The sequence below is a fragment of the Alexandromys fortis genome, unplaced genomic scaffold (assembly GCF_014885135.2).
Source record: "Alexandromys fortis isolate MF-2015 unplaced genomic scaffold, M_Fortis_MF-2015_v1.1 scaffold_7, whole genome shotgun sequence".
Taxonomy (NCBI): Eukaryota; Metazoa; Chordata; class Mammalia; order Rodentia; family Cricetidae; genus Alexandromys; species Alexandromys fortis.
In genome coordinates, this window is record NW_026067920.1 from 22,480,761 (window position 1) to 22,507,671 (window position 26,911).

The 26,911-nt window shown below is 38.7% G+C and overlaps 1 protein-coding gene across 10 annotated transcripts in view; it reads right to left on the minus strand.

Moving 5' to 3' along the window:
• Positions 1 to 26,911, minus strand: part of Ehbp1 (EH domain binding protein 1) — a 254,819-nt gene that overhangs the window by 103,462 nt on the left and 124,446 nt on the right. For all 10 annotated transcript variants that reach the window (XR_007591427.1, XM_050140935.1, XM_050140936.1 and 7 more), the window contains exon 10: positions 17,767 to 17,950. Coding sequence is in view for 9 of the 10 variants with exons in the window: in XM_050140935.1 (XP_049996892.1) it covers positions 17,767 to 17,950 (184 nt within the window). In the remaining variant the exon portion in view is untranslated. The remainder of the gene's footprint in view (positions 1 to 17,766; positions 17,951 to 26,911) is intronic.

Sequence of the window (26,911 nt, forward strand, 5' to 3'; positions counted from 1 at the left end):
GGGGGGGAAGAGACAGAAATCTTAAACAAACAAACAAACAAACAAACAAATAAATAAATAAAAAAGATATTCATCAGTCTGACTACAGGGCAAGGCCAGTTCGGGCCCCCTCTCCTCTATTGCTTAGGTTCTTAGCTGGGGTCATCCTCGTGGATTCCTGGGAATTGCTCTAGAGCCAGATTTCTTGTTAGCTTCATATTAGCTCCCTCAATCAAAGTATCTCTTTCCTTGCTCTCATCTCTGTCCTTCCTCCATCTCGACTATCCTGTGCCCTCAAGTTCTCCTCCCCCTTCCTCCTCTTAAAACTTTTAAACTGTATTTATTCATTCATGTATGTCTAGAGGGGCAAGGATATGGCACTGTATATGTGGAGAACAATGCTCCAGAACTGATTCTTTCCTTCCACCATTTAAGTCTAGGAGTGGGGAGGGGGGGATTGAACTCAGATTGTCTGGTGGCTTTATGCACTTTTACTTACTGGGTCATCTCCAATTACTTTAAAGTTTTCCTTAATGTCAAATTCACAAGGACTAAATTTTAAGTAAATTAATTAGTTTATGATTTGTAGGATACAGTTTGTGAACTGAGTCACAGGTTCAAATACTGTATTAGTCATTATTTTGGCACAGCTCTATGATTTTCAATTAGTTTTGTCCTGGTACCTATAATTTCATACTTTTACAATAAATATGTAGCCAAATTAAACTTATACTTGAAAATATGCTGGTTTCCAGTATCACTTGGATAAAATGCAAATATACAAAATTTCATGGGTTCACCTTTAAAACACCTGACTCAGAAGGAAAGGAGTAGGTATGTGGACCATGTTTCATTTTTTAATATGTTTATTTTTCATGGTGCTGAGGATCAAATGTGGGGTCTTCCACAAGAGAAGCAAACATTCTGCCGCTGAGCTAAAATTCCTAGCCCTGCAGCTTACTTTTGCTAATGAGCATCTCCACTCTAATTCTGTAGGCCTTTGCCTCTTCTTACTTTTGCATGGACACGCACACTTGTGTACAGATGCCTAAGGGATACGCATGCGCATGTGGAAGCCAGAGGACAACCTTGCGAGTCTCAAAACACCTTGGCATGGAACCAATCAAGGATATGCTGAGGTGGCGGGCCAGAAATCTCGGGGGTCCATAGGTCTCCACCTCACCAATGTTGGAAACAGACATGTAGGGCTCCAAGACTGGCTATTTTTTTTTTTTTCCTAAATGGATGTTCTAGAGATCAAATTCAGGTCCTTACCAACTGAGTTATTTCTCCTGCCTTATATTTCCAATTTATGATTTCTAAGCACATTCAACTTTTAATAGCCAAAGAAATAATTCTGCTTTGACATAAAATTTCTGCGCAGTTTCTAATCTTAAAAACATCTTTTAGTTCCTTTCTCTTGAAACTTTCTTTGGAAAGGGAACCTAAGATCTGCTGGGACACTATAATCATAGTACTTGGTGGGGAGATGGTGAAGGCAGGAAGATCAAGAGTTCAAGGCCAGCCTTGGTTACATGACTTTCAAAAATCCAAAGATCAAACAAAGGCAAAACCAAGAAGGGCAGCTCAAAGGCTTTAAAAATGCTGGTCATGCAGGCCTGACAACCCGAGTTCACTCTCTAGAATAGAGGCAGCAGAGTCTCCAGGAAGTTCAGAGGCCAGTTAGTCTAGAGCATGTAGCACAGGGGATGAAGAAAGAGAAATCTTGACTCAGAAAAAATGATGAAGAATGGAAGAATGTGACAATCAGTGACCTCATAAAAGTGTCCTTTGACATCCACAAATACACCACGGGACTTACACAGCTGTACTCAGCCGTGTTCATATGCATGAGTACATATACTCAGTTAAAAACTAATAAGCTAGCAAAGTCTATCCTAGCTTGTCTCATGGAGACCGCTCAAAAATTTGAGACATTCCTTCCTTGACCTGTGAACAGCACTCAGCTCAACTCTTTTGAGTTAAATGTTTAAAGCACATACACATGCGCACACGTGCACACATGAACTCAACAGAAATGTCCTCAGGCATGACAATGTGCCAGACACGGCTCTGGGCAATTGAGATGTGTCACTGACATGTAAAGTAAACCAAAATCCAGGCTTTGGCAACTGAAGAAGTGCATTTTTCAATTATACACGGAATCACATTCTAGATATTAATATCCAAGGCTATAAAACAATGCCCAATAAATTTAAAAGTAATATGAAATATACTTGCTAACCACAACCAAATTAAGAAACTAAGAAGAAAAGGGTATTTTTGTAAACTCCCAACAATTTGCATATGAGTAACAGTTCTAAATATCTCACAGCTCAAAAAAAAAATAGTATTTTTCAATGAAATGGGGGGAACCATCAAATTTACAGTTAGAACAATGATACAGCAAGGACATATGGGTCACTTAGCCTCTCTATCTGAAAAGAACAAAGGCCAGGTGTCAATTAGCTTAGCTCCACCAAAGAAACCAAAAAAGAAGAGTAAAGGTAAATGAAATAGAAACAAGGAGAGGAAAAACCAATCAAAGCACAGTGAAGCTTATAAACCTCCAGCCAGACTGATAAGGGAGGAAAGAGCTACTGTAGCGATTAGGGCTCAGGGCAAAGTACAACGAAAAAGCACTCATACAGGGCCTTGGGTTTTAATCCCATTGAGGCAAAACAAAAACAACAAAAATCCCCAAACTAAATGACTTATATCAGAGAGGACACTAGTAATATCACTATAGATTTTACAGATTTTAAGAAGATAATGATAATGTCATTAGCAACTTCATGCAATATATCTGACGGTAAGATGAACGGGGAAAAGTCTGTGAAATATATAAACTCCACAAGCTCCCAAGAAAACACACGAGCTGTGAATAAGTCCCTGTTTGATCTCCAATTACTATAAACAAAAATTACAATTTTTTTTTTTTTTGGTTTTTCGAGACAGGGTTTCTCTGTGACTTTGGAGCCTGTCCTGGAACTAGCTCTTCTAGACCAGGCTGGTCTCGAACTCACAGAGATCCGCCTGCCTCTGCCTCCCTAGTGCTGGGATTAAAGGCGTGTGCCACCATCGCCCGGCCAAGAAATACAATTTATAACAAACATAAATAAAATCTATAACAGAACACTTACATAACTGTATCTACTAAGGGGAAACAACCTGTAGAAGACTTTCCCAAAATGAAGCTTCAGTCATAAATGACTTCACTGGTAATTCTCCAAAACTGTAAGTTTTGAAAAGATAACTGCAATTTTATACAAATAAAGAATGGCCACATTACAGTCGCCTACCCATGTAATCCCAGCACTTGGCAGGTTGAGAGAGGACTATACTGAGATACATGGTGAATTCATATATATAAAGACAACAAATAAAAGTCATATAATAAATTGTGCTGGCCAGAATAAGTGGTACATTTTATATGCACTGAAAGAACAGTTTTCCTGGAATTGTATACCCAGCAAAAGTACCCTTCAGGAATAAAAGGGAAATCAAGGAAAATTCAGAAGAAAGAAAACTTAAGAGTTTATTGTCAACAGATTTATATCAAATAAATAAAAAATAAATAAGACTTGCTAGGTGATTGAGGGTGACCTTGAACTCCTGATCCTCCCGCTTTCACCTCCAAGACACAAGGATGAGAGACATTCTCTGCAATCAGGCTCATATATCAACCTGAACAGACCTAACCATTTCATTCTTCTGTTCCTCATAATTTTCTCCAATGAAGCTTCCTAAGTAACTTTCAGTTATTAATAATTGAAGCATAAAATTATTACTTTGTTTGAAATGATTTCCATGCATTCTGCTTCTCTTTTCCAGCTCAGAGACTACTTATTACCACAAAGTACAATAGCTCACTTAGGGGCATCACGTGATCAGGAACCAGCACACTGGGGCGAGCCAGCCAGCAATTCCATGATGCATAAAACAGACCATGGATTGGACTTGGTTTTAAATTAAATCATCTGAAAAGTGAATCTATGACAAATTAATATTTCTTTAAAAAAACTAATTTCATTTTTACATGCAATTAAGCAAAATATAATGTGGAAGGTGATTTTTCCATAGTAAGTGCTTTAAATCGTTTTACATATATCAGCCAGAAATGAACCATGATCTTATCACACACACTGTTATTTTGGAGACATCACTTATTATTTTTTATTCAGAACCAAATAAAAAGCTTTTGAAAATCATAGCTTCAAGTATTTTGGTCTCAAGTAAAACAAATTAAGATAACTGAGGAAAAAATTAGCTTTGTAAATATCATCTAGCAGTGATTCCCTCTTAATGGTATGCCTTCAGTACCCGTATTTCTTAATGGTATGCCTTCAGTACCCGTATTACTTAATGGTATGCCTTCAGTACCCGTATTTCTTAATGGTATGCGTTCAGTACCCATATTTCTTAATTGTATGCATTCAATACCTGTATTTCTGAGTGTGTGTCTTCTTTTAAAACTATGTCTTTGTGATATAAAATGGAAAAAAGTCAAGAAACAGTTTACTTTAAGAACAATGCCTTAAAAACTGAAGATAATTTCAACAGAATCACAAGGAAACTACAGGTTCCGCTGGCTTTATTCCTCTCCTTCCACATTTTTTATATTTTAGAAACTTCTTTGTTTTCTTTTTCTTTTTCTCCTTCTACCCCAAGGTAAGTACCCCCTGAAGGAACAACATATCAACCTTAGTCCCAAGGTTCAAACTGGGTTAAATATGCTGCTTTTTTTAATTGTGGAAAATGTGTGACTTTTTCCTATATTTAGCAATAGTCGGGCAGGAATCATCCTGAACTCAGTAGATGGAGGAACCAACGGAGAAGCACACTTAAAAGAAAAGGTTTAAAATGCTGCTATAAATCACGACTAAAATGCTCCCACTGTCTGAGGAATAGTACCACTGCGCGAACGCCCATCACACAGTCTGTAGACAGCCGACAACTACAGTGAGCCAGGCTCTTGGTAAGGCTCCACCCTTTCTTTCTTGCTGCTATCACCTGCAAACAATGATCACCTCAGATACTGCTGACTTTCCTCTGTAGGATGGCATCTCTAATTCTCTTAAATCTATGAATCTTCCAAAAAAACTATTGTATTCAACTAAAGAAGCACGTTCTCAATTCTAAAAAAACTGGGTTTTGAACAGATCTGATTAAGAACTGCTTCTGCCACTGGCCCTTTTCTCTGTACTAAATATAGCTTAAATCTATAATTTATTGCCACCCATATACTTCTGACACAAACTAGACGGTATTAACAGGAAGATTAAAGTAGGAACTGAAGTAAACTTAACTATGAAGATTTATGAGGTGAAGATAATTATTTTTTAAATGCCCATAACTCACTACAACTCAAATAAGGAAACACTTCCTTGTACATACTTATGTCCAGATTAAAAATGATACCTGCTGACTTAAGATGGGTACACTCAGTTAGTTTCACAGAACCAAGGCAAGTCTACTGCTATTTCCATGGCTTTGTAGGAAAAGAAATCCTTCTCTAAGACACTGTGCTGTTGGCCGGACATGAAAGGCGGGATTCTGGGAAACCAGGCCGCTGTGTTAAGCCCGAGCTGCTGCTAACAGTACCTTGCTGCAGTTGACTGTGTAAAATGATGCAGTACAAAGAACGTATTTCTCAAAAAGACGTTTTAAAGCATAGCTTGTGTTGGGACTAAAACATGCGGTCAAACATAAGCTGATAATCTTTTGTCGGTATATTTTATTATAAACTCCCAAAGTCAGATACACAAAATACTAGGCACTATTTAGAGAATTTCAAGGCAGTGAAAATGTAAAGTGAGTTGTCCCGTGTACATCTGCTTTGCTCACTGAATTACATTTTCTGAATAAACATTTGCTGAGGAAATTTCTAGCCTCACTTTTTCATATTTCTTGTTTTGGTAGTAGCTTAGCAGACTGAGATATCTGGTCCTTAAGTTTTGATCTATTACTCAGTGAATTATATGATCCCCAAATATACTGAACACTATTACTCTAAAGCCTCCAATATCTATTGTTTTAAATAAAAGTCTCGTTACTGTTATTACTTGTTTTTATGTTTGTTTGTTTGTTTTTGTCTTTTTCAAGTGTAGTTAGTGTTGACTGTCTACTTGACAGTATCTGGTACGGTCCAGGAGATTTAGGCATATCTGTGAAGGATTACATTGATTAGGTTAGCCTCTGGACAAGCCTTTAAGATGTCTTGACAAGGTTAAATGAGTACAAAGAACCACTCCGCATGTGTGTGGCGCCATTACCTACAACTGGGTCCTGGACTGCGCCCAGTGGAGAAAGCTGGCGGAGCAGGAGCAATCACTGACTCTGCTTCCTGACTGGATGCTTTATGACCAGTTGCCTCAAGCTCCTGTGACCAGACTTCTCTTCCTTAGTCGACTGTGCACTCAAACTATGTGCTAAAGTAACCCTTTTCTCTCCTAAAGCGCTTCTGCCAGAGCATTTTATACAGCACCAGAAAAATTAACCAAGACAGAAAATGACTATCCAGTGAATCTGTCTTAAAATTTCTAATTGTTGGAAATGTAGTACATTTACCTGTAATATAAGGAATTACCAAACTTTGCCTTAGATTTTTTATTTGAACAGGGACCTGGATAAATGACAGTGACTTTGTTAAGAGTTGAGAAAAATCAGAGTAAACTATCAAGTCTGGGAGGAAAAGTAAGAGTTTCATTTTGGGGGGAAAAAAAAGATGTGAAGCAAGATAGATGGGAGCAGCAGGCAGAGTATAAATAGAAGAAAATACTCTGGGAAGAGCAAGAGAACAAGGAAAGGGGACACCAGGGGTGAGTCACCCAGCCAGTCACAGGTTATGAAGGAAAGAAAGGTATACAGACATAGAGGAAGATAAAGCCTAGAATCAAATGATAGTTGGGATAATTTAAGTTAAGGAAAGCTGTCGTGACACAAGCCTAGCTAACGCCGGGCATATATAACTAAGATTAAGTCTCCCTGTGTGATTTGTTTGGGAGCTAGGTGGTGGGCCTCCCAAAAAACCAAAAGAGTAAAACATCACACAACATTTCGGTGCCCAATGTGGGGCTCAAATATCTATCTAGGGCCTGAGAAAGCTGGAGATAAAAAGTATACGGCTCCTTTTAGAGGTGGCGCTGTTCAGCGGGCAACACTAACTAGAAACCAGAGATGGCAAGCTAAATAAAAACGGCTTATGGCAGCACAGGTACAGGCTTCCAGAGCTAGACATGTTTAATGCAGTTCCCAGTCGTGAACCTCTGACAGGCCGCAAGCTTTAGGCTTGGTTTTCACAAACTGCTAGAGTATGTGGAGGATGCAGGTCACAAAAGGCTAAAAGATATGCAGTAAAAGAGGTCCAGACAAAGAAAAAAAAAACCCTCTAAACAGGTTCCAGTGTATTTTACAATGTACATAGGCTTAAGAAAGAAAGAAAATGAGTTTAGGTAGTCATAGAAAGAAAGAGATTAAAAATAATAGTAAAGTCTTTAAAGAGACAGTAAAAGTAAGTGAAAGAAAAAAGCCACATAAAGATGGGAGCACACAGGTAGTCTGGATCCTGTATAGGATTGTGTTGATTTTGAATTTTTTGATTGCTAAAAAGCAAAGGACAGAAAATACCTGGAACTGAAAGAGGGGCTGTGGACATAAACCAGCCTAGATACTTTAAGAATGCCTTAACTTTAACAAAAGTAAAAAATGCATTTGTCAAACAGAAACAATAAATGCTTTGGAGAAGCAGTTTTGCTTTTGTTTCCACAGGAAGTAAGAGGCTGTGGATTCATACAAGGTTGATTGGATCTGGTCTGACCAAGAAGAGCTCCTGATTCTTGACAGGTGATATCAGTAAAGGCTATAACTGGTCTTCCCAGGACTTGGCTAATTTCTCAGATTTTCTCCGTGGGGCCCTAAAAATACTTTGCCCACACTCAGCAGGAAGCCGTCTAGAGAACACAACATCCACATTCCCAAGAGAAAAGGGGGTGTGGATGATCTGTGGTTATATTGTGGGTCATGGTTGTTATAATTTGGGAATATAGAAATATAAGAATATAGGATAAAAAAACACTACTAATCTCAGATACTTTACACTGGCATGGACTTTGGTATATGGTACAAGTTCGAAGTCAATTTTGTCACACTGTATATGTTTTTTATTCTTATTTAAAGGACTTTTGTATAATGATACAAATTTAAAGTAATTTTTGTTACAACACACTGTATATGTTTCTACTCTTGTTTAAAGGATTTTGTATATTGATACCAATTAAAGGTTATTTTTGTTACAATATATTGTATATACATTTTTGCTTTTGTTTGAGATTTTTTTACCTATGCAGTTCTATTAAAAATATAAGGTAAAATTCTAGGTTTTCAAAACTATTATTACAAATTATTTAGACTAATCAAGAAACATAGATCAGTAGTTAGTCATATAAAAATCAAATTTGCAGATATGTTAGGTATGTTTTCCAGATCACATAGAGATATATTTTGATAAATAGATGGTCTCCAACCCTTTCAAAGACCTACAGAATATAGCATTTTAAATGTTTTGTTCATTTAGGATTTTTCATGACAATGAGACACATGTGCTTCTGGCAGCACCAATTTACTTCAGAGATGATGGGCATAGAAGAAACTCCTTATGGAGTTTGCTGTCACTGTGGCAAGATTAGCCATTTGGGCAAAAAGCTGCTCTTGCTTGCACTGCTTGACAGTATGTTGTATAAAATGGACCCACAGGAAAGAGATCAGTGAACTTTGCTTGACTAGACAAGGCAGGATGGTCCATTAGCGTTCCTGCTTCCCAGAAGAAACTGTCAAACATTCTGTAGGACAGAGGAAAATGATTGAAAATTTTGCCAATATAGGCAGGCCAGTCTTTGAAAATCTCCTTCACTGAAAAGTCTGCCAGATACAATAGGCCTATAGGCTGAAGATGGATGCCCCAACATTGCAGAGGAACTTCGGGTGACTGTTCAGGCAGTCAGATGTCTCTGTTATTTCTAGAGTTATTGGTAGTCATTTGCAATGTACTTATTTCTTACTTAAATAATATTAATGTCTCTGATGGAGTTGAAGAATAGATAGTCATAGTTGCAGTTTTTCTTAGATATGAGAGAAAATAAATTAGCTATAAAATTTTGGGTTTATTAAGATAGGAGAGATTATGGAGTACTTTCTTTAAATTTACCAGAAACAAAAGAATTGGAATTCAGTACATTGTGAACGTAATCTTTACTTGATAATTGTTGTTATTGTATACAGTCATATTATGTTAAAGTCAAAACTTTTCATGTTTGTTTAGAAAGGAAAAAAAGGAGAAATGTTGGGGAATAATATTTTCAGGTGTGTGATTTTTGTTCATGCTGCATTTGTTTAACTCTGTGAAGCTGTGTTACGTTGCCTGTCTAAAACACCTGATCATCATAATAAAGAGCTAGAAATGCTGACTTTTTATTTGTATGTTTGTTTGTTTTGTTTTTCAAGACAGGGTTTCTCTGTATAACAATCCTAGTTATCGGGCTGGAGAGATGGCTCCGAGGTTAAGAGCACTGCCTGTTCTTCCAAAGGTCCTGAGTTCAATTCCCAGCAACCACATGGTGGCTCACAACCATCTGTAATGAGGTCTGGTGCCCTCCTCTGGCCAGCAGGCATACACATAGACAGAATAATGTATACATAATAAATAAATAAATATTAAAAGAAGATTTATTAAAAAAACAATCCTAGTTATCCTGGAACTCATTTTGTAGACCAGGCTGGCCTTGAACTCACTGAGATCTGCCTGCCTCTGCCTCCCAAGTGCTGGGATTAAAGGCATGTGCCACTATAGACCAGTGAGAAACGCTGACTTGTATATCCAGTGTTTAATACAACACTGGCATATTGTGAGTACACCATAATTTTCAGTTATAATAAAAGCCTCACAGTATTAAATTTACTATATGAAACATCTTTAAGCATGTGGTTCAATGTTTAAAATTTTTGAATGAGTAAACTCAACAATCCAATTAACTTCAAACTAGAAATTTCTGAATAACTCTTGATTCTTACTCTCTCCTTTAGCCCTTCCAAACTCTTCTTTAGTTGTGGTGTCTATTAATAGCATTTATTCTTTTTTTCCATCTATACCACATTTTGTTTTGACATAGGGTTCCACATATCTCGGGTAGACCTTGAACTTGCTAGACAGCCTTAAACTCTCATCTTTCTGTCTCTCCTTCCTGAGTGTTAGGATTAGCAGCACAGTTTGTGCAGTGCTGGGGATCAAACACAGATCTTCAAACATGAGACAGACACTCTACCACCTGAGCAAAGTCCTCAGCTCCCAGCTTTACTCTGCCGTGCCATGATTTCATGTGATTTCTGGCCTGGGATATTGTCAAAGTCTCCTGTCTATAGCCCTGTCTTGAGTTTCTTCACTCTATTTTTACATACTGTCTTTAAAGTTCTCATTCTACTGAAATCTGATCATGGTTTTTATTTATCAAAAGGAAACCAAAGATGGGCAAGGCTGAACCTGAAAATGAAATGAGTGAGCCAAGGTTCTGGAGGCATGGCTCTCATAAATTTATTGTGGCCTCAGGTAACGATGTGAAACATCACAGTGGAGCTGAAGCTGATGACAGACAAGGAGAGGAGGAGGGCGAAGGCAATGCAGTTGGAAATGTTCAGTCTGTTCTGAAATGTTGCTATACAGGAGTGCTGCCCAGGGCCCACTCTGTTTCTATAGTGGCGACGACGGAGTTTACATTCAGCAGAACTAACTTCCTGTGCGGCTCTGTAAGTTCACAAGGTGTCCAGAAGTCTAACCTCTACTAAAGTTGAGCTCAACAGGGCCTTCTTTCTATAACTCAACTTGTGACTGCGCTGGACAATACACTGCTTTCCAGTTTACATGAAAGAGAATCCTGACCCATTCAATTAAATGACTCGAGTCTTTGGATTGATTGTTACTTCCTTGGGACACTGTACTATAAATTAATACATGCTGGGCATTACATACAGGTGTAATCCCAGCCCCTGAATGCTGGGTTGGGAAGATCTCAAGTTCTAAGACATTCTGAGTTCTATAGTGAGACCCTGTCTCTGAATAAACAAACAAGCAAATAAATAAAGATGAAAAGACTTAAAAGCAAACATTCCCTGACAAAAAGCAAAGCCCAGCTACGTTTCTAAAATGAATGAATTACTCTGCAGCAGCATCTGGTGGCAGTGCTGGAAATCTAGCCTCAACACTTTCCCCGAAACTACTGTATCACTCCACCAATCTCTAAGGATTGGACATTATATGCGGCACATAGAAGCAATTACCTCTGGAGCTTGAAAAGCCATTTAGGTATGAAAATGGACCCTAACTGTGGAATTTACACTTAAATATATCTATATTTATTCTAAAGCAATGCCACAAATCTGCTTATTAGAGTTTAATATTTTTAAATTTTATATTCTCAAAGAATTAATTTATTTGCAAATATTTTCAGTTTAGTCTCATTTTCAGTAAGATCATTATTAGAAAACTTTATCTAGCTTTAATTTTTAAATCATAAAATTTCTAAAGGACAGAACAATTCCTGGTTAAGATCTAATGAAACGATCTGGCTACAAGCAGGCTTGCAAAGAAAATGCCCACACATCATTAATGATAATAGTGTTAATGGAGCCAACACACAGTGTATGTACTATTAATCCTCAGATTACAACTCATAATCCAGGTATTAGGGTTTATATGTTCCACAGCAGCTTGGCCGTCTCTACAGTTAAAGAACACCTATTACTGACAAAATTGTGTCCTAACCTCCTGGTTAACAGCTGTGACTATAGATAGTAACAGGAATACATAATAATTGACACTCCCCAGTTGCTGCACTAACTCAAACTGTACTATGACTCTTTCTCCAAGTTAAAGCATGTCAGGCGTGTGTTTCAAGCCTTGCAAGTTAGGAATCATTTAAAATAATAAAAAAGGACTAAACAAGAATTAAGCTTAAATGTTAAATAAACATAAGTACTTTGCAGAACTGACTACAAGAGTTCACAATGATTGTAAATGTTTTCTTCATCAGTACATAAAATAGTAAAACTTAAAATTTTTGTTGAATTTACAGTTCATATTCTGTTTTAATTTATTCTTGACCGACAAGTTACTTAAAATGTAAATATTTCAAATAGATAGGCTTGTCTTAATTATTGTTTTGTTACTGATTTCAATACTAATTTTTGCTATAAGTGGATTTCAAGATTAATTCTGAATACTTGCTTTAGAGGTCAAGGTGGAGACATTTATTAAACTCTGTAGCTATAAAGTACAGTATTTTAGAAGGTCAAAATTACTAACTGAATCTTCACACCTTAATGCTTGTTTTATCAAAATATGATAAGTCTTTTAACTTTTTATATACTTTTGCTTTAGATGTAAATAAATTAGATTTTAAAAAATCGGTATCAATCATTTTTAGTGAGGTATTCGGTTCACACTAATAACTGAATTAATTACTGAGTTTAAAAGTGCTACAGTATTTCATTTCCCCAAATATTTCAGCTATTCTATGTCATTTCTCCCCTTAAGGGAGTTCTTTGTTACATTTTAAAATCATCTATGCTTCATTCTCTCTTCTGTATAGAAGTTATGTATTATGTTCTTATCCTCTTAATGCTGTCCTAAAACCCACAACACACTTAGCTACCCAATATCCAAGCAGCAGCTGACATCTAACCTCTCAGTAATACATGGCCCTTAGCTTATTAGTATTGGTTAATATTGCTAATATTCACTTGCACGCCTACACTGGCCTGTGGAAATAATCACCAGACAGTCTCTCCTGAGAGTCGGCAATGCTCCTTTCACACCACTCTTCCTCTCCCCCCTTTAGACTGGAAGATTTTATTCATCAATCTGCTTCTGAATTTATTTTATTGAATCAAGAGGCTATCATCTTTCATCCATTTAAAAGTTCTTTGTTCCTCCAACGTCATTTTTGCTCTACTCTTTATTATCTTAAATTGATTGCAACTGGAGGCACTGAGATGGCTCGGTGAGTAAAGGTGCTTGCATGGGAGCCTCATGACCTCAGTGCAGTCTCCAACACCCAGGTAAAGATGGTGAGACCTGATTTCTCTGGTCTATGTGAATGCTCTCATGTGCACACACACACACACACACACACACACACACACACACACACACACATGCACGCACGCATGCATGCACACCAGCATACACCAGGGATCTTTTCCATGAAAAAACCACACTGTTTCAAAAGTTCTCAACATTTTCCCAGTATTTTTGGCATTCTTTCTAAATACAACTCTGTTCTGCACTTTTCTTCTAAAACGTTTTAGAGCAGATCTCAGAATCCTATCATTTCAATAGTCAATAATTTATTATGTATTTATAAGAGACAAGCAGTCTCATTTTGTCAAGCTATACATCTGCTGGGTGAATCTACCCAGCTCTCCTGTAGGAGCCTCCCATTCTGCACTGTGTTCTTCTCTACTCAGCAGCATTTCTTGTGAACTGGCAGCTAGTTACCGCAGCCAGCAGCTTTCTAAATCCTAGTTAAATCCTCTGGCAAGAGTACTTCCAGGTTGTTTATGTACTGCCTGTTATGGTCAGACTGGCTGTCCAATTCTTAATGGCATTAAGACTGATCATTATGGTTGCCTACTGGCAGCCTGATTCATTGATATGTTTTATAAAATTTTAGCCTGATAGGTTTAACAGCCATGCTGTTAAATATACTAACTCATCAGGAATTATGAAGGAGTATGTTTTCTAATGAAATAATTTCTTTCTGTATTTCATAGTCAGAATTCTTGTACTGAAAAAAACTTTCCTTCATGAATGACTTAATTATCTTGAAATACAGTTAACAAAGGAAAATCGGGAAAAATAGCTCAGCATTTTCCTTTCATTAGTAACACGGTGAATAAGCTAAGGTCCTATTAACTATCAAAGGCAATTTTATACTACCATTAATTCATGAATTTTAATATATTTGATGTTTTAAATCCCTTCAGATACTTTTTCTGTAAATATTCTTGCCTGTTTTCAGAATTTAATGTTATGAAAGCTATTAAAATTTTTTTCTTATACTAATACGCATGCCTTTGAAAGTCAAACACATTATTTAGAATGTCTAGATGGAAATCTCAACTCTATTCACTTTGTCTCAATATATACCTATCTAAAGCCTTAAGTCTTTCTTCAGAGAGAAAATTCTATTTCTTTGATAAATACTTCCCTAACCTGTCCTCATATGTATAAGCCTATACAGAGGATGCATGTCCTGACTCTACCTTGATTTTTTTTTTATTTTTATTTTTCCTTCTAAAATTTCTACCTCAATTTTCACCTTGAATTCTAAAGAAAATCTTTCAAAGGTGCATGCTGGTCAGCACCTGCCATGCTCAGTGACCGCAGACCACAAGCTCTGGCCTCATCACCTCCCGGCTACGCTATCAGCTCCCACAACTTAAGAGCTCTTTCTCTACCTCCAAGAACTCCTTCCTATTCTGAAATTGTTATACTTTTCACAAATTTTAAAATCAAACATACAGAAAGGTTACTATATAATAAAGGCCTTGTTATTTATCTAGAGCCAAATAAAATTAGTATTTTAACTCACATCGTCACTTTTTGTGATGACTACCTCTTTCATTTGTCAATGATCAATCAAATCACTCTTTATAATTTAATACTTGTTTCAAGTACTCTTTTGTTTCTATAAAGTTTCATGTCCCCAACTTAAAAAAAAAAAAAACATGGTCAAGTGAGAGCGAGCACTACTTCTGGAGGCAGGAACCCTTTAGGGCGCATTACTGTTGATAAATAGGCAAGAATCTTGTTCTTTGACAGCAAAGATTTTTAAACTTTTTTTTTCTTTGTGAAATCAAAGTAATCACTCATTTTCAGGTACTTGAAAGACAGCAGAATGAACATTTCTTTAAGAATGAAGTATGTAATACCAAATTTTATGAATGCTAACTCTTTAGTTTGTTCATCTGTCAAGTCTGTACTTTCATGACCTTCAAAGTTTCCTACACCTAAGTTTTGTAGCTTAGCTTCCTCTTTTGACTCACCCAAGGCTGGGACCTGCTGTGCACTCTGCATCTTTTGTTTGGTGTGCTTGTTATATTACAGGGTGATTTATCAACGTTAGGAGTTGAAAAGGACAATGTCATTATTTATGTAACCCCACGAAACTGCTGCAGATCCCGTCCTCTTCCTCGTGTAATAAAGAATAAGCTCATCGCTGATTCTTTTGCACTTATCACCAGTAGTGCACCCTAAAATTGTCATGCCACACAGAATTAGTGCCATTTGTCCTTTCCTGTCAGCTTAATCTTTATAAGGGTACTTAGTAAATATGCTGAATTTGTCATTTATCACTGAAACCCATAGTAATAATGTTTTACCTTATTCATATGCTTTTTCTGTACAGGGAATTTTTGCATATAAAGAGAAAATAGTAACTTAATCTTCACTAGCTGGGAAACTTTTAGGATCTTAGTTTGGTTACTTTAGTTGATCTAAAAGAGCAACTTTCCAAATATCACAATTTACATATTATATTTCTCCTGGGGCTTCTTTAAAAAAAATAGCATTTTTATCTTTCTATTAAACTCAGTGAGAAAATTCTCAATGATGTTCTTGATGCTGGGTTGCTGGTTCTTTGAGACTGTAAGGATGTATTAGCACTGAGGCACAATTATCAGATGTATTATCTGGAGCTAGATATGGTGGCACCTGCCTATAACCCAGCAATCAGGAGGCTGAAGTAGGAGGGTCATGAGTTCAAAGCCAGCCTGAGCTACACGGTTGAACCCCTATGCCAAAAACTTAATGTAGTCAAACAAAAACCAGATTGTGTCGCAGTCATGCTCCAGGACTAGAAGGGAGGCAGGTTAACCCGGAGCCTGGAGTAAGACTACAGGAGGCAGTCACACACTGTGACGCACAGGGCAAGTTTACACATGCAGTGCTCTAACAGGAAGTCTCCAAGCTTTGTGCCATAGGCGTCTCCTGTCCTGCCCTCTCTGAGCCACACAGTATGCATGTCCAAATATGTGTTGAAATTGATCGTTCTATGTGCCAGTGAGGTTTTCAGGTGATCTCTCAATTCTCTCACTAGTACAGCTTATGGTCTGAAAATTAAGAGATCTTTCTAACTTCAGTACCTTTCGTTTATCTTATTTATGTTGAAAAGATCTCATGTAGCTCAGGCTGGCCTCAAACTCAGTGCCTCCTAAAGACAAAATTAGAGACACACACCTCCATACAATTTCAACATATATATTCTATGTCCTAGTCTTTGTCTGTTGGGGGTGGTACATTATTTACCCTGTGTACATGTCCAAGGCAAATCAAGGCTAAAGAACAGGTGGCAAACACACACCCCACGAGAGCGGTGCTGAAAAAGGAGTTCAAGTCAGTTTCATGGCCAGACGCCTTAAATGATCATGGTCCCACACACCCAGCTAGTGAAAATGCCAAGTTCTACTCTTGTCTCTACTGGCACCTTGCATTTTATCTCTGGGATCATATCTATCTTTTTGCATAACAATCTAAGACAATTAGTTAATACAATAACATATATATATATATATATATATTATATATATACACCCATGGACAAAAGTTAACCTGGAAAAATTTGCCAACTAACTTTCAACCTTACACATGAAAGATACCATATTATTTCTAAGCAAACTGTTTTATAAATTGCTTCTAGTCCTGGATAACCAAACTATTTTATAAATTGCTCCAACAGTGTTTTATATTTCCATGTAATTAATGTACATAAAATTTCCTCAAGAGAGACAGTAAATTCTAACATAAGTAAAAGGAACAATGTTGAAATTCTTCAACAAAGCACTTACTGCGATGAAACCCTATTCATAGCACATCTGACATGGGTGGTTTCTCCCCCTTCCTTTACATTAGTGTAGGATACTCATCTGAGGCTGCTTTCAAGTCTCCTTCAAAGACCCAATTCTACTTATAGACTAGCTCAGTGGATGAGTACGCAAAGTACCACAGGCTCAGTCACAAGCTCATTAGACAAACAAGCAAGCAAAACAGTATACAATGCATAATGCAAAACCATCAGCTTACAGACACATAACTCAGTGAAGTATAATAAATTTACCTGAATTTTACATTTATTCACTAATTTACTGTTTATATGTGTACATGTGTGAGCTTGTTCATGTGGGGGTGATGTGTGTGTGTGTGTGTGTGTGTGTGCACAGGAGTGTGTACACACATGTGTATTCACATATATGAAAGTCAGAGAACCACCTTGAATGTGGTCTTCTGGTGCCGTCCACTTTTTTATTCTTTTTATGTATGAGAGAGGGTCTTACTATATACCCCCGACTGCCTATGAACTCAGAGATCCACTTGCCTCTGCCTCCAAAGTGCCGGCATTAAAGGTGTGCCACCATGCTAGGCTAAACTTACTATTTTGTTTTGCATTGTTGCTGTTCTCTTTAAGACAGAGTTTCACCCATTAGGCTACGTTGTCTGCCCAGTAAAGCCCAAGGGTACGCTTTATCTCCACCTCCCTGGCGCGGAGATCACAAATATGCCATACCAGCTTGTGTACAAACTCAAGTTCTCATGCCTGTACACCAGCACTACTAAATGAGCATCTTCCCGACCCAAGGTTTACTTTTAAATCACCAAAATGGCCTTTAAAAATCATGTAGCAGTAGCTTTTATTACTCAGAAGCAGACTGTGTGAAGGAGTAAACATCAGCAGACATTACCTTGGGAGAAGTGGAGCGCTCCCTCCCTATAGGAACGAATGGGCTTTCGCTGACTCCGGGCTTGGCTGGGAGGGTTGGCGGGGCAGGGGCCTTTCTTTTCACTCTCCTTTCAGCCTCCCCTTCTGGAACTGCAGTGACCAAATTGTTTGGAGAAGTTGGCTTGGGCTCATAAAAAGGATTGGATCTAAATGAAAGCAAAATTATCATTAAATTTCTCTTGAAAACAGTTTATTTCCACCTAAAGTAATAAAAAAAAGTTCTAAAAATTGCATTCCCAAATAAACCCAAATCCATGAAACCTAAAGGTTTGAAATAATGAATTTTATCTTCTGGGCCATTTCAACCCAGATTTAGAAAAGTTTTTTAAAAAAAAACAAGCAAATCCAGGCAAGGACTCGATTCAAGATGGTGATGGCGGCAGTCACCAGCACTCTAAGGATCTCAGAGCCTGAGAGACCCACAGGGGCTATGAGGGGAGATGCACGGTCACCAGAACAACTTAAGAAGGGCAGGTCTCATGGGAAGATGCTTTGAAAAAGTGGTCTCGTGAAATCTGAGACAATGCCGGGGACTGCAGAGGATGGGGGAGCACGTCAGTGACTTCAGAGGATGGGGGAGCACATCAGCGGCTGCAGAGGATGGGGGAGCACGACACTGTTGAGTGGGGCCTGTACCCAGCCTGCCTGGAGGCACTGCTGCTCCAGGCATGATGGTCACGTCTGATAGTGGGGTGGCCAGCTCTGAAGGCTGGGAGCTCTGCAGCAGCCTGGGGCCCTTGCAGAACCTGCCTCCAGACTCTGCCCGTTACAAGGTCACCCTGACTCTGGACAACATGAGAATGTGTGAGATCGGTCTCAGCGACAGTCTGTTCCAGAAACCAGAAACCTTGAACCAGACCAATGACTCATTGCATGCAAAGATGTATGGGCAAACAACATATACTGTGTGACGCACAGCAGTCTGCAATGCTACTTTGATGGATGAATGTGCACTGGAGAGGAAGGAAAGAGGGCGGAGCAGAGCAGCGTGTGCAGTAGAGAGAGTGGCTGTGGACGATGCTGAGTGGTGCCAGCAGGGGTGGAGTGTAGCTGCCTGCAGGCCATGCAGGATCTGGCCCCGAGCAACAAGACATCTGAGATGAAGCATGGTTCACTTTCTGGATTAAGCACCCTTGAAAGACCTCCATGGTCTGTGCAGCTGCCAGAGGCCAAGCTGGTGTTCATGGTCCATTGTGCATCCGGGGGCCATGCTAGTGTCTACGGTCCATGCTGCCTCTACAGGCCATGTTGATGCAGGCCTGTAGTCCATGTTGTCGAGGGACCCATGCTCCTGATAGAGGCCATGTTGATGTCTGTAATCTCTGCTGCCACCTGAGACCATGTTGATGATCATGGTCCATGTTACCGCCAGAGGAACTGTGGATGTCTGTGGCCTGGGCTCCAGGTTGAGGCCTATAGTCCATGTTGATGTACACAGTCCATGCTGTTGTTGAGGGCTATGTCGGTGCCTGTAGATGGTGATGCCGCCAAAAGCCATGTTGATGTCTGTGATCTAAGCTGCAGTTGAAAGCCTTGTTTACGTCCATGGTTTGTGCTGCTGTCATAGGAACGCTTCTTCTGCAGTGGTACCGACTATAGACTCATAATTGAGAATGAGAGACATTGAAGGCTTCTGTGGCCGCCTCTCCCTCCACCACGCTCCCCCCCCACCCCCCACCAAATAGTTCAGACAGGAAGCCATTAAAGAGTTCTTTAAAATTGTGATGGTGATGCTGACGGCTTCGGTAGGGGTGGGGGTGGGGAAGGGCTGAATCTTCTTTAAAGGGTTGGCCACTAATGCTCTGAGGAGTACATGGGAGTTGGTAAATGAGAAAATTGGAGTTAGTGTATTTTTTTTTCTTTCTGCAGGGAGGGCACAAGGGTTTGAGGGTGGGGACTTGGGAAGAATGGGAAGTGAATGGGATTGGGGTGCATTGTGGGAAATTCTGAAAAAAAATCAATAAAAATATTATGCTAGAAAAAAAAGAGAATTCCTAAAAAAGATCGTGTGCAGTTTAACTACTCTATGTAGGAACTCGGGAAAATCATCTTTAAAGATGGGAAGTGCATCTATTTTGGGGATTCCCTCCCCCAAAATGAAACAGAATAGAAATGTGGTTTTTGTTATTATTTTATTTTCATGCTGTACTCTCATATTGAGCTTTATAGTGGCTGCACTATGATCCCATAACAGGAAATGCAGGCCCTTCTTTTCCCACATCCTAGCCAGCACCTGTCATCTCATTCTTTAATAATAGCCATCTGAAGGGGGCAAAGGAAATCCCCAGTCAATTCTAATTTCCACTTCCTCAATGGCTAATTATGTTGGACATCCTTAAACACATTTATTAGCCATTGGTATTTCTCCTTGGAGGACAGTGCGTTCAGTCTCTACCTCACAGACTGCGCTGTCTTCTTAGTCAGTCTTTATATTCTAGATATTAAGTCTCTGAAGATTAAAGCTCGCAGAAATTGTCTGACATCTGAAGATTCTCTTCTCTTTGCTATATAGAAACCTTTAAGTTTCACAAGGTCCCATTTTTCAACTGTTAGCCTTATTTCCTGCTACCCTGGAGCTGGAACTTGTGCAGGCTTCACTCTACATGAGGATAGCCACTGTTTCCAGCACCATTTGCCCATGACATTCTTTTCTCCAGAGTTTTATTTTTTGTCCTTAAAAGGAAAAAAAAGGTGTCTATAGTTGCATGGCCCTGTTTCTGGGTTCTATATTCTGTTTTCTTGATCTGTGTTTGTTTTTGTGCCAACACCATGCTATTCTTACTACTATGGCTTTGTTGAATCATCCCAGTATCTCTAGAATGAAGCCAACTTGTCTGGAATGAAGGATCTTTTTAAAGTGTTCTTGAAATGAATTTGCAGATACTTTTTACTATAGCCAATTCATGTATGTATGCATGTGAACATCACGGCAACACATGTGATAACTGGCGTAAGGCCGTGCAGGTAGACTACGGAGAATTCTGGGTCTATGCTCACCAGAGGAATTAGTCTGCAAATTTATTTAATTTTGTTGTTGTCTTTATCATATTAGCTGTCAGTGCAATGCTAGCTTCATAAAAAGGTAGTGTTCCTTCTTTTTCTACCCTATGAATAATCTGTGAAACATTTAATGGTCTGGTAGAATTCTGAGGCAATTTGTCTGGGTTTGAATATTTTGTTTTGCTTTTGGTCAGGAAATCTGTCCTATTTCTTTTTAAAACTATTGCTTCGTTTTCCTTCCTTGTTATAGATACATTTTTAAAATTTTTCCTCTTGGTTTAACTTTGGCATACATTTAGAAACCCATGTATTTCTCTTTGATTTCCCAATTTGGTGGAATATATTTTTAGGGCATGTCCTTATGACTTTTTGTATCACACTGATAGCTGTTGGCATTTCTCCTTTTCATCTCTGGTTTTATTATTACAGGTCTTTTCTCTCTTATGGGTATTTTGGAGAAAGGTTTGTCAATATTGTATATTTTTTCAAAGAAACAATTATTCCTTTCATGAAATATTCTTACTTTTTCATTGATTTTATTTTTTGGTTGTTGTTGCTGTTCACTAGTTTTAGTTTGGCTGGTTCTCCTTTTTGGAATGCTATAAAGTGCATGGTTACATTGCTTGTTTATGATATGATTTTAAATGCAGGCACTTTGAGCTCTACAGTTCCCTCTTGGGGAAAGGTTATGGTATCCCATAGATCTTATATGTTCTGTTTTCATTTTCATGCAATTCTAGGAGCACTCTAAACTTTCTTTTTAAAGACCAAAGAATGTTTGGTCTCTGTGAGTTTGTGCATTCTGGGTTCTTTCTCCTACTGTTGGATTCTAGCTTATTCCTTCCAGTGCTCTCCTGCAGAGCTGGTTTGGGAGTCATAAGTTGCTTTAGCCTACTTTTGTCGTAGAAAGTTTTCCTTCTCTTTCAAGTAGGACAGAGTGGTATACACAAGCATGGATTGACAGATGTGACTATGAGAACTTGAAATGCACCCTTCCATGTCTTGGATTTTGGTGCTTCTATGAAAGACTCAGCTGATGACATTCCAGTGTCACAGGTATTGAGCAGATCCAACTCTTCTCATCATGCCCTCTGCTCCACTCCTTCCAAAACCAGGTCTCACAACCTATATGGTCGAAATTGAGACAGGTGATAAGTTGAAACTGAAGAAGATAGAAATGCAAGAGAAAAATCCTCTACCTTCAAAAGAAATGACTGAAGCAAGCTGGCGAGTCTTAACGATGCAAGCACCACTAAAGTCCACTGCACATTTCACAAGCATTGCCTTCTAACAGTACTTCTTATAGGTATTTACTTTTGTCTTAGTTACTTTTCTATTGCCATGAAGAGACTCCTCGACCAAAGCAACTTATAAAAGAAATAATTTAATTGGGGGGAGGGGGCTTGTTTACAGTTTCAAAGGCTGAGTCCATGACCATCCTGGCAGGGAGGAGGGCAGCAGGCAGAGATGCATGGTGGTAGAGAAGGGGACAAGAGCTTATTTTTATCCCTAAGTTGAAGGGAAAGAGAGAGGGAGACAGACAGACAGACAGACAGACAGACAGACAGACAGACAAAGGAGACTGGGCCTGACTTGGGCTTTTGAAACCTCAAAGCTCACCACCAGTGACACACTTCCTCCAACAAAGCCATACCTCCCAATCCTGCCCAAACAATTCCACCAACCAGGGACCACACATTCAAAAATAAGCCTATGGGAGCCATTTCCATTCAAACCAGCCCAACTCTGTAGGATACAGAGGTTGGACCAGGCTTAAAGGACTGTGCTGCCCCTTCACATCAAGCATCAGAACTGCTGACAATGGAAGCCTGGCCTTCATCTCCCACCTGCCTGGTGGCCAGGGAAGGAAAGAAGGCACTCTGAATGGAAATGCTGGTGGGTTGTGCTGAAATCTGCATTGCCACTCAGGACAACCCAAGGTTCCTGCAGCTGCTAAAATGCAGTTCAGTTACCGTGTCACGTTTTGCTCAAATGACTTTAATAATTGGAATGCACACGTTTTAAAAGCCAAAAAGAGGAGAAAAACTGGCTGTTATTCTGATGGGTCTGCCTTTATATGTCATATGTCATGCCATCCCCATTCCTTTTCTTTAAATCCACTCTCAGTATTCTGGGGTATTTCGTGTTGTGAATGTAAGAGGATGCAGACTGATCTGAAGGTGCTCTTACTCGGGAAGGCCCCAGGGCACAGTCTCTGCCTCATCAGTGTGCCATGGTGACAGTTCTATAGATCTCTCACCTCATCAGTGTGCCATGGTGACAGTTCTATAGATCCTCTCACCTCACGAGCAATTGAGGAAGAGTGTGCTGGGGTGCAGGAGAAAGGGGGTACAGGCGGAAGCTGTGTGACTGCCCCAGGTATGGAGGAACTGGACATCCTCTTGCTTCCAGGTTGGTCATGGTAGGCAGGAGGGCAGAAGTGGTGACTGCTCAAGGTGGGGGAAGGGTAACTACTCTAGCTTCATCATCTAGGCTGCGTGGGGCAGTGGGCGTATGAGGTAGGGCTGGGAGGCCTGCAACCTTTAATTTTTAACAACTGGAAAAAGAAAGCTGCTACTCTGAGGGCCTGCCTTTACATGCCATCAGACCCTCTCCCCTCTCTTTCACTTCTCTCTCAGGTTGTTCATATCTCATGTTTAGGATGCAGAGAGTTTCTTTTATGGTGCCATTTACTGGTGTTCCATTTGCAGTGGCATCTCTTTTCCTAGATTTAGGGAATTTCCTTCTATGATTTTACTGAAAATATTTTTTGTACTTTCAGTGTAAAATTCTCCTTATGCCCCTCGTTCACAAATTTGCTCTTCTTGTAGTGCTCCAATGATCTTGTAAAGTCTATTAATACAGTTTATTAAACTTGTCATTGAGCGTGAGCGTCGGGTGGCAGAAGAGTTTGTCTATTTTGGCATTCTCTGTATCACTGAACAAAAAAGAATTTTTACCTTTGTACTAAGCATTTGAAAAATAGGTTAGTTATATCACTAACTTACCGTCCACTGAAAAATATTAAATAAGTAGTAAAATATGAACATAAATGTAAATGGCATTATTATTACTGATTGTTTGGAGTTATAGAAAGATGGCCAGTGTTGGTTAGCTCTATGAAGGATTAACTAAAATATACTGAAAATGCAAAGTATGAGTATAATAAATCTGTAGTCTTTTTCTTTTGCAAATGTTTCGCTAGGAGAAAAATTTACAATTAATTAGACATGTAGCTGAATAAATTCAGTGAGGGACTTCCTTTTAAAAAAATGACACATCATACCAGTAATGACTGCATACGATCGTTAAAAGGTCACAGATGCACTAAGCCTTATCAGCTTCCACTTTGTCACAGAAACTGAACAGCTAACAACCGGTCAGACACACAGACACTTGAGCAATGGGCAGTCCCTCAGTGTTAGGACACACACTACAGAGCAGCCAAAGTACACGCCTTCTCTGGCGCTGACGGATTGCTGGGCCTCTGCAGATCGTTTTACACACCAAAGGACTTGGTACTGTTTACCAGGACGATACAATTTTAGGTCACAAGACACAAGAAGAACATGGTAATGGAAGATGAGTCACAGAGCTTTGACTTGGTAAAAGGTCATAAGTTTATAACTCAAGTTAGAACATAGTATGGAAGATCTGTGTCATTGTAACATGCCTACAAACTTCTGGAGAGAAAAGATGAGAAAGGCCAAGAAATAAATGCCACCTCAGTTCTTCTAGTGGAAATGCAATCTTTAGAACCTCTGTGCATGCTTTAAAGGGGCTTTTTCAGGGATTCTCACATTAACCCCAGGCGATTGAGCAATTCAGAACACCTTTAAAAGACTGGCTTTGGTTAAAAGGAAACACCTAGTATTCTGACTTCAGTTTTTACAAAGGCATTTAAAAAGTTTAAGTAAACACTGCTGTCTCCTTAATTTGCTAAGAGGAGACAGCAGGGTGTGTATGTGTGTGTGTTATGTAATAGCCATGCATCTCGGAATGACTGAATACTTAAAGTTTGCATTTACACTCAAGTACTCTAGGTGTGTGGCTATTACTCAGCACCTACACCACCCATGAGAAACTTCATTTCGATCACACATTAGCTGTTCAAAGAAAACAAGCATAAAAACTTGAGCCAATTTTTTGATCTGGATTTGGAATAAGATGGTTTTTATGTTGTAATTGTAAGGACTTGAGAATGTGAGTGTTCTCAAAATGTAGCCACAGGGCCATAAAACTCATGTAAGAATCTCCTTCTCAGCTCTCCATGTGTATGTGTGTGCCTATGTGTGTATGTAAATGTGTATACCTGTGTGTATATATACACGTGTGTACCTGTGCATGGGTATACACATGTGTACCTGTGTGTGTATGAACATGAATGTGTATTTGCCAATGCGTGCATATCTGTATATACCTGTGTGTACATGTATGTACATTTGAACCTGTGTGTGTACCTGTATATACCTGTGTGTGTAAACTGGGAAATGACTTAGAAATGCAGTTCCAAAACAACATAAAAAGAATCAAATTCCTTATTTTATCAAACAAAAGTCTCAAAATATTTAAAGTTGGTCATTATAGTTCCCTTAATCTTTTCTCTAAGTGCCTACCTTCCCAATCATTGCTAGCTTGATGTGGTTTCTAGACATTTACTGTTGCTCCATGGTAACAACTGACATAATGTCTTTTGGAAAATGCAACTTCTACAGGTGCACAGTTCTAATAATGAGAGCTGACCATCCTACAGCAGAGGGGTTATATTATTCTTCATACACAAATCAAATTTCCAAATTTTGTTTTATCAAATGAAGTTTTTTTCAATCATGGTCATTTCAACTTACCTCTACTGTTTTAAAGATTTTTTCCTATTAAACTACATTTTTAAGGAATAATAGTTTTACCCTATATTTAAATGTTAGTGACTAATATTCATTTTTCCAAGTAAAGCAGACATCTACTTCAAGTAAGCACATCACTACTGTTTATATTACTTATGATTAAATATTTTAAAGATCTCCTCTGTCCCCTACCAAATATTTACTTCAAAGAACCCCTAAGCCCAAGCACTCCAGGCAAGGAATGACTCATGTGCCATATTTCTTATAACAGAACTATAAAATCTTGTTCCTATTAAAAATACATGTTTCCTTCTGTACAGCATTTAACATGACATCAAAACGCGCGTGCTCTCTCTCACACACACACACATACACACACACTTTAGACACCTTATAAATTTCATCTCTGTAAGTTAAATGTGCACTTCCTTCTCAAACTTCTAGAAAGTATTTATGATACTTTACTGTACTTATTAATTAGTTCCATCTTCTATTCCGTCTCTGTATCCATATCCAGTGACTCTGTTTTCTTACTATGATAGTCATGTCTTCCTGTTTCTTTATGTGCCTGATAAATTTGCTTGTCAGTAAGAAAATTGTATTTTGGGTATCTTGCTTACTACCTTAAATATTTTTAGGCTTCTGTGAAACACAGTTTATTTAACTTATTTAAAGTTAGTCAGATTCTTCAGCCCCTGCCATTAGGCTTTTGGGGAGAGCAGAGAGATCTGTGGTGTCGGCTAACTTGGCTACCCATGAGGCATGTCTAGGCATTCTACCTCATGTCCTATGTTTGCTCAGTGGAGAAACAGACTATGCTCCATCCTAAAAAGTCTCCCATAACTAACTGTCCATGGACAATTTACTCACACGTATGCTCCAATCAACACTCAGCTAAGGATGAGGAAGAACCCTCTACAGAGCTCTGAAATTCTCTTCTCTGGTGCTCATCTGCAGATTTTACCACTGGTTTATTAATGATGGTGACATCTCTGTAAATCCAAACTATGTATCCCCAATTTAGGAAGATTTTTCTGGAACAGTGTGAATTTTTCTAACCCCCCAAAGACTGTAAACATTTCCAAATGTGAGCTTGAAGGACACCTGTGGGATCCACTTTTTTCTGTTCTCTTGTGGATTATTATCCCCTGCAGTTTTTGTTTAATGTCTCAAAAGCACTGTTTTAAATATTTTATTCCATTTTTAGTTGCTTAAGATGGGATGCTAAATCTAGTCTGTGCTATTGCTTCACGGCGAAAGTAA